This window comes from Olea europaea, unplaced genomic scaffold, assembly GCF_002742605.1.
Source record: "Olea europaea var. sylvestris unplaced genomic scaffold, O_europaea_v1 scaffold190, whole genome shotgun sequence".
In the NCBI taxonomy this organism is placed as follows: Eukaryota; Viridiplantae; Streptophyta; class Magnoliopsida; order Lamiales; family Oleaceae; genus Olea; species Olea europaea.
Window position 1 is genome coordinate 271,359 of NW_019236807.1, and position 8,786 is coordinate 280,144.

General features: G+C 43.4%; 1 protein-coding gene across 1 annotated transcript; it reads right to left on the minus strand.

Annotated features, from left to right (window-relative positions):
* Positions 1-6,399: 6,399 nt before the first annotated feature.
* LOC111378929 (uncharacterized mitochondrial protein AtMg00810-like) lies at positions 6,400-7,050 on the minus strand. The gene is made up of 2 exons (XM_023002222.1): positions 6,706-7,050; positions 6,400-6,558 (listed from the first exon to the last, which is right to left on the minus strand). The coding sequence occupies exons 1-2, from the start codon at positions 7,048-7,050 to the stop codon at positions 6,400-6,402; spliced, it is 504 nt and encodes a 167-aa protein (XP_022857990.1).
* Positions 7,051-8,786: the final 1,736 nt, after the last annotated feature.

Consider the following 8,786-nt stretch of genomic DNA (forward strand, 5'->3'; position numbering starts at 1 on the left):
TTTAAGGTTCTTTAACATGACACTATTATCTTCAGTTTTGCTTTCATATAGAAATAGACGAAAGAGGCCTTCCATATATAAACAGCAAATAATTAGAGATAATCATCAGATGGAAAAAGAATCATCACCTATATATTAGCCACGGCCTCCAATTCACCAACCATACCCTAGCTAAAAAAGCAGAACCCATAACAAAGAAAAGGGTCCCCAAAACGACACATACCAGCATCAACCCGTGCTCCTTTCCTTCCATTTCCTCCTATACTCTCTGTCAACTACAACAAGTACAAACAACACCTGCAAATAATAATGATGATGATGATGATAATAAAATTGGCATTTATAATAATTAGTTAATCTAAAGATTCAAACCCTGAGCAAAAAGAAACTCATAAAATGAAGTCAACCATTTCAAACCCCCCATTCATACTGTTCAAAATGAAGTAAATTGATATTGGATGGCGTAGACAACCGCTTGTGACAACAAGAAAGGTAAGGCATTATACGCTGACGCAAGACCGTCGACCCTCCATGAGCGCTTTGCCTTTACAAGTGGCCGTCGACCCCCCATGGGCGTTCTATCTCTACGCGAGGCCGTCGACCCCCCATTAGCGCTCTACCTCTACACGAGGCCATCGACCTCCCATGGGCACTCTACCTCTACACGTGGCCATCGACCCCTCATGGGCGCTCTACCTCTACGCGAGGTCGTTGACCCCTTATGGGCGCTCTACCTTACGCGTGGCCATCGACCCCCCACGGGGGCTCTACCCTTAAGCGAGGTCGTCGACCCCCATGAGCGCTCTATTTCTAAGCGAGACCATCGAACCCTCATGGGCGCTCTACCTCTACGCAAGACCATCGACCCCCATGGGCGCTCTATCTCTACGCGAAGTCATCGACCCCCATGAACCCTCTGCCTCTACGCGAGGCTGTCGACCTCCCATGAGCGCTCTACCTCTACGTCAGATGGTCGATCGACAAAGAATTACCTATGTGACCACCCAAAGACTTAGCAATAAAATCTGTGATGAATTGATAAGGTTCCATGGCGGTTACCATGGATACAACCTCCAGGTGGGAAGTTAAAGACCTCCCACATAGAATATGGGGATAGTGGGAAAGCCAACGTGGGACACATGGCACCACGACTGCCCAGTACTCATCTGGCTTCAAATGTCTATAAATACCCTCGAAGGTGACACAGGTATGTGAGATTGCATATTTTTCAGCAATCTGAATTCTGACTTTATTTTCTCCTAACACGTATACTGATTCTCACACCGAAGGTAAAATGGGAGAGAAAGCCCCGCCCTCACTTTTTAGGTTACACACGCTCGTTAGAGTAGCAAAAATGCCAAAGGACAACAGGCAGATCAGGAGGCATTATTCCACCACCCCGCTCTCACTTTTCAGGTTACACACACCTATTGGAGTAGCAAAAATGGTAAAGGCGGCCAGGCAAATCAGGAGGCATTATTTCACCACTATTTCATTGGCACCATCTATGGGAAATTCTTCCACTGAACACAAAACTATGTCAAGAAGTGATACACGCTTAAGTGTAGCAACGGCGGAGATGGAATCAGAATCAGTCGCAGGGGCCCCGACCCGTCACCACCACCGTAATATGTGACACAAAGTCAGTTCAATACCCTGGAGACCCAGTAGGCGACTATGATGACCCTTTTGCGGAATCAAACGAAGCGAGCCACCCTCCCGCCATCGCATTCGTAGGGGCCATGCCACCACCTCAGGAGGAGCACATAGAAGCACCACCTGTCATCCAACCAATGATTGTAGGCTCGGGGGGGCTCCAGGGGCTACCATTTCTTTAAAGCCATAAGGGGCTCTACAAATTTCAAGTGGACTTAAGAGTGCGAAGAATCACTGGAATCCTCAAAGAGGTTACTATAGCAGCTTTCTATTATGACCAGCCCATGCTCGGGGGACGTATTGTGTCTCTACCTCACGGTGTTGCCCCAGGCAGTCAACGCAGTTCTTGTGAAAGAATTTTCAAAGGCACAAAAACTAGTCAACTGCATAAGTCAAGTCCTAAAAGACGCAGAGACAAGATACAGTCTGGTTGAACAACTGGTGCTTGAGTTGATTGTTGCAGTCAAAAAATAGAGACCTTACTTTCAGTCCAATATGTTGCAAGTTATGACGGACCAACCCATCAAGCAGATCCTAAACCGACTGGAGACATCCGAGAGCTGCTGAAATGGGAAATTGAAATAAGTGAATTTGACATTGAATTTAGGTCCAGGACAGCATGAAAGCACAGGCTTTGGCAAATTTCATTGCTGAGCCCACCACCTCAACAAAGCCCCCAAGAAGGGCAAAAAGCAGATTGGAAGGTTTTTGTGGATGGTTCCTTGAATGCAGAGGGATTAGAGGCAGGGATCATAATAATTGGACCAAACTCCCAAGAATTGGAATACTCATTGCACTTCGAGTTCTCCGCTATTAATAACGACGCCGAGTATGAAGCAGTAATCATGGGCCGAGGTCTGGCAGCTAGGCTAGGAGTGTCTTCAGTATAGGTTTGCAGTAACTCGCAGTTGATAGTTGGATAGGTGTTGAGGGAGTTTGAAGCGAAAGATGGAAAAATGGCGATATATCTAATGAAAGTAAGGGATTTACAAAGGGAATTCACAAGCTTTAAGTTGACTAAGATCCTACAAAAAAATAATGAGTGGAGAGACGCATTGGCAAGCCTAAGAAATCTACTATGAGCAACGAATGTGCAAGTCCTACGACAACCCAACATTCAATGTTGGGCCAAGGTGAAGAACATTGAGTATGAAGAAAACTGGATGGATCCACTGATCAAATATCTCATGGATGATGAGGTGCCAGAAAATGCCTTCAAAGCAAAGAGGTTGAGGGCTCGAGCAGCCTCGTTTACCATCATCGATGGGCAGCTCTACAAATGGGGCTTTACATTGCCATATCTGAACTGCTTACTCCATGGAGGCATGCGGTCGACATAGCCCATGTGGCTATGTGAAGAGCCTTAGAAGCCAAAAAAACTGGCTGAAGCCCTTAACTGCTAGATCCCTCTCCTGACGTTCGACATAACCCACGTGGCTAGGTGGAGAGTCTTAAAAGCCAAAAAATTGGCTAAGGCTATTAACTGCTAGATCTCTCTCCCGACAGTCGACATAGCTCACACGGCTAGGCAGAGAGCTTTAGAAGCCAAAAATTTAGCTAAGGCCTTAATCGTTAGACCCTCTTCCGATGGTTGACATAGCTCATACGGCTAGGCGAAGAGCTTTAGAATCTAAAAATTAGCTAAGACCCTTAACCGCTAGACCCCTCTCTCGACGGTTGACATAGTTCATGCGGCTAAGCAAAGAGCCATAGAAGTCAAAAAATTGGCTAAGGCCCTTGATTGCTAGACCCCTCTCCTGACAGTCAACATATCCTACACAGTTAGACGGAGAGCCTAGAAGCCAAAAAAATTGGCTAAGGCCCTTAACCGCTACACCCTCTTCCGACGGTCGACATAGTCGACACGGCTAGGTGGAGAGCCCTAGAAGCCAAAAAATTGGCTAAGGTCCTTAACCGCTACACCATTATTCCGACAGTCGACATAACTCACGTGGCTAGGCGAAGAGCCTTAGAAGCCAAAAAATTGGCTAAGGTCCTTAACCGCTAGGCCCCTTTCTGAACAATCGACATAGCCCACGCGGCTAGGTAGAGAGCCTTAGAATTCAAAAAATTGGCGAAGGCCATTGACTGCTAGACCCCTCTCTCGATAGTCGACATAGCCCACGCGGCTAGGCGAAGAGCTTTAGAATCAAAAAATTGGCTAAGGCTCTTAATCGCTACACCCCTCACTCAATGATTGACATAGCCCATACGGCTATGCGGAGAACCTTAGAAGTTAAAAAATTGGCTAAAGCTACTGCACCCCTCTCTTAACGGTCGACATAGCCCACGCGGCTAAGCGAAGAGCTTTAGAAGTCAAAAAATTAGCTAAAATCCTTAACCGCTAGACCCCTTTCCCGATGGTCGACAAAGTCCATGTGGCTTGGCGGAGAGTCTTAGAAGGCAAAAAAATTGGCTAAGGCCCTTAATTGCTAGACACCAAGCCTGACGGTCGACATAACGCAAACAAGAAGATAGAAAGCCTTCGACAACAACAAAAAAATAATAATAATAAAATAAATTTTTCGAGAAAAAGAAAATGCTACCCCTTGTCGAAAAACATCGACAAGGGATAAAGGGGCTAGTGATATTGGATGTCGTAGACAACCGTTTGTAATAACTAGTAAGGTAAAGTATTACACGCTGACGCAAGACCGTCGACCTTTCATGAGTGCTTTGCCTCTACGAGTGGCCATCGACCCCCATGGGCGTTCTACCTATACGCGAGGCCGTCGACCCCTCCATAAGCGCTCTACCTCTATGCGAGGTCATCAACCTCCCATGGGCACTCTACCTCTACGCGTGGCCGTTGACCCCCCATGGGCTCTATACCTCTACGCTAGGTCGTCGACCCCCCATGGGTGCTCTACTTTCGCGTGGCCATCGACCCCCCATAGAGGCTCTACCTCTACGCAAGGTCGTCGACCCCCATGGGTGCTCTACCTTTAAGTGAGGCCATCGACCTCCCATGGGCGCTCTACCTCTATGCGATGTCGTCGACCCCGCATGGGCGCTCTACCTCTACGCGAGGCTGTTGACCCCCATTAGCGCTCTACCTCTACGCGAGATGGTCGACCGACATGGAATTATCTATGTGACCATCAAAATACTTAGCCATAAATCTTTGATGAATTGACAAAATTCCATGGCGGTTACCACGGACACAACCTCTAGGTGGGAAGTTAAAGACCCCCCACTCAGAACATGGGGGTAGTGAGAAAGCTAACGTGGGACACATGGCACCACGACCGCCCGATACTCACTCGACTTCCAGTGTCTATAAATACCCTTGATGGTGACACAGGTATGGGAGATTGCATATATTTTAGCCACCTGAATTCTGACTTTATTTTCTCCTAACACCTATACTGATTCTCACGTCGAAGGTAAAACGGGGGAGAAAGCCCTGCACTCACTTTTCAGGTTATACACGTTCGTTGGAGTAGCAGAAATGCCAAAGGCCGTCAGGCAGATCAGGAGGCATTATTCCACCACCCCGTCCTCACTTTTCAGGTTATACATGCCCGTTGGAGTAGCAGAAAAGCCAAAGGCCACCAGGCAAATCATGAGGCATTATTCCACCACCATTTTAGTGCTTTTCTTCCAAGATCTCAACTAAGAAAGCTATGATACATGAGTAAGCTATCTAGCACCACGATAAATTAAGTGAGAAGAAGGTAAGGTTTTGCCCTCTTCTGTGAGTTCAAGCTCACCTCAAGAAGATGCAAGAAAGATAATATTTTTATGAGTTTAAAGTTAGAATTTTTCCCTGCAATGTGAGAGGAGAAAGAGGGGAAACACCGTGCAGAACAAGAGTCAAGCATGGAACGAAGGAAAAAGAAGCAAAAGAGGAAGAAAGTAGGTACAATACTGCTCATTAGAGAGAGGGAGAAGGGAAAAAATCCAAAATTTACAAATCCACTATTAAAGAAGGTGGGAAAAAGTCAGAGAAACATTCATTGAGTTTAGGATTAAGTGAGGATTAACATCCCCAAACAAATAATTAAAAAAATTCCCTCAAGATTGAGTCCCTAGCGAAGATATATGTTGTGGTGCTTCAACTCGTGGAACCTGAGCATCAGAAACCATGGCATTCTCCTTTCTATGGACCTCAATGAAGAAGCGTTGTAGCTGATCAACACCTATTACACTGTTATCGAGTACTGCTCAAATAAGGCATTGATGTCAGGGTTGATAACAATATAATGAATCTTAAACCAATATGTTGAATCAATTCAAAAAGAAGAAAAGAGAAGAGAAGAAGAAGAAGAATAAAGAGAGAACCAAAATCTATTGAGCCATTGGAATTCAGGTTTTCAAAGAAAGTAAAAACAGTTTTTATACTACTACAAGGAAACCTAAAAATAATAGGAAACCTAAAAAAAGGAAATTACATATTATGCTAAAATAAATAACTAAATAACTAACACACGTTTTCATCCCCCCTCAAACTCAAGATGCTAAAGCAAGAAGCAGCGAGAGTTTGTCACGCAAAAAGCGAAAACGATAAACCGGATGAGACTTAGTGAAGAAGTCAGCAAGCTGCAACGATGAAGAAACAAAAGGTAGGGAAATGGTGCCAGTCTGCAGATGATGATGAACCAAATGACAATCAATATCAATATGCTTTGTGCGTTCATGGAACATAGAATTGTGAGAGATCTGAATGGCACTAGTATTATCACAATACATGGGAGTTGGGGAGGAATGAGAAACACCCATGTCTACAAGTAACCATCGCAATCACACAATCTCAGTGGTGGTAGATGCCATAGCTTGATACTCTGCTTCTGTAGAGGAGCGGGAAACAACAGTCTGCTTCTTACTTTTGCAAGAGATAAGTAAATCATCCAAAAATACACAAAAACTCGTAGTGGACTTGCGATCAATGGGGTCGCTGGCCTAATCAGCATCAGAGTAGGCACGGAGCACTAAGGATGAGGTCGATGGAAACAAAAGACTCTGAAAGCATGTACCACGAAGATAACGCAAAATACGAACAACTGCTGCCCAATGAACTGTAGTAGGAGCTAAAACAAATTAACTAACAATGTGAATAGCATAAGCAATATCAGGACGTGTGATGGTAAGATAAACTAGACATCCAACAATAGTGCGATACAAAGTGAGATCAGTCAAGGGTACACCATCAGAGGATGAATATCGAGCATTGGACTCAAGAAGAGTATCAGCAGATTTATTATCAATAAGACGAGCACGCTCAATGACATCCATAGTATACTTGGACTGAGAGATAAGATAACCTCTAGGAGAAGAAGCAACTTCGGTCCCCAAAAAATAAGATAGTGTGCCCAAGTCCTTCATTTCAAAACGACAAGCCAATTCTGATTTCAAACTTGCAATTCCATCAACATCATCACCAGTAATAATCATATCGTCAACATATAGCAATAATAGAATGCGACCAGCTGAAGTGCATCTAAAGAATAAAGCGGAGTCATGATGACTGGATGTAAAACCAAGAGAGCTAACAACAGTGAAAAATTTCTCAAACTAGGCACGAGACGCTTGTTTGAGGCCATAAAGTGCCTTCTTGAGTTTTTAAACAAATCCAGGAGAGTGAGAAAGGCCAGGAGGAGGAACAATATAAACCTCCTCTTGAAGATTTCCATTTAAAAAGGCATTTTTGACATCCAATTGAGAGAGACTCCACTGACGAATAGATGCAACTACAATAAGTGTACGAACAGTGGTCATCTTGGCAATAAGAACAAAAGTCTCTTCATAATCCAAACCATACTGTTGATTAAAACCTTTAGCAACCAATCTAGCCTTGTAGCGTTCAATCAAACCATCAGATTTGGTTTTAATCTTATAAACCCAACGACAATCGATAGTATGTTTACCTGAAGGCAATTCAACCAAGTCCCAAGTATCTGTCTTATGTAGAGCAGAAAGTTCATCAGCTATAGCTTGTTGTCAAAGAGGATCCAAAATAGCTTCTTTATAGGAAGATGGTTCAACTAACTTATGAAAGGATGTTAGAAAATTGCAAAAGGACTCAGAATAACAAGAATAATCAAAATCAGGTAACTGAGTGGACTTATGAATACGTTGAGGATAACGAAGAAGAGATGAAGCAGGAGCTGGATCAACAATCTCAGGCGGTGCTTGGGAAGCCATAGAAGGAGGAGGGGTAGCATGATCTGAAGCATGTGTACCTATAGGACATGAAGAATTAATAGTACATGGGGTATGGGAAGGTGAATTGTTTATATCATCAGAGAATGGATCAATATAAATGAGGTCAATTTTGGTCACATTATGAGTATTATCAGAAATGGAGAAGAATGGAATGTGCTCAAGAAACACGACATGACGAGAGACATATAATTTATTATTAATGGGATCGAAACAACGATAACCCTTTTGCCCTTGCCCATAACCCAAGAAAACACAAATAGCAGAGCGAGATGTCAACTTATTACGTTCAACTTCAGGACGAAGAACAAAGCAAGTACAACCAAGGACTCTCAATGAAGAGTAATCCAGAGAATGCCTATACAATGTTTCAAAGGGTGATAAACCTAAATTGTGGGAAGATGAAATCTTATTAATTAAAGAAACAGCAGTAAGAGCTGCTTCTCCCCAAAACTCACTGGGAACTTTGGCAGATAAAAAAGTGAACGAGCAGTTTCCACAATGTGCCTATGCTTTCGTTCAGCAATACCATTTTGTTGTGGGATATTAGTACAAGAGGTTTGATGAATTGTACCGTCAAGAGCAAGCAATTTAGAGAATTCGGATGAAGTATACTCTCCACCCAAGTCACATCGAAAGCACTTAATTACAGTTGAATGTTGAGTTTTAATAAGTGCTCTAAATGATCGATAAATAGAAAGAAAGTCAGATCGTCGCTTCATAAGATAAACCCAACAATAACGACTATAATCATCAATAAAGGACACATAATATCGAGACCCTCCTTTTATAGTAACTGGAGTAGGTCCCCACACATTAAAGTGAATAAGATCAAATGGTGCAACAGAATGAGAAATACTTCGAGGAAAAGGTAAAGCAGAAAATTTTGCTAATTTACAACCACTACAATCAGAAATATCATGAGTTTGTATATTTCCCAATTGACTCTTAGAAGCTAAAAATTCTAA

Excerpts from the sequence above, each read along its gene's own strand:
- LOC111378929 (XM_023002222.1), bottom strand. The coding sequence starts at position 7,050 with ATGATTATTACTGGTGATGATGTTGATGGAATTGCAAGTTTGAAATCA. Across the intron at positions 6,559-6,705 it reads TTGCTTATGCTATTCACATT|GCCAGCGACCCCATTGATCG; the intron begins GTTAGTTAATTT and ends GATGCTGATTAG.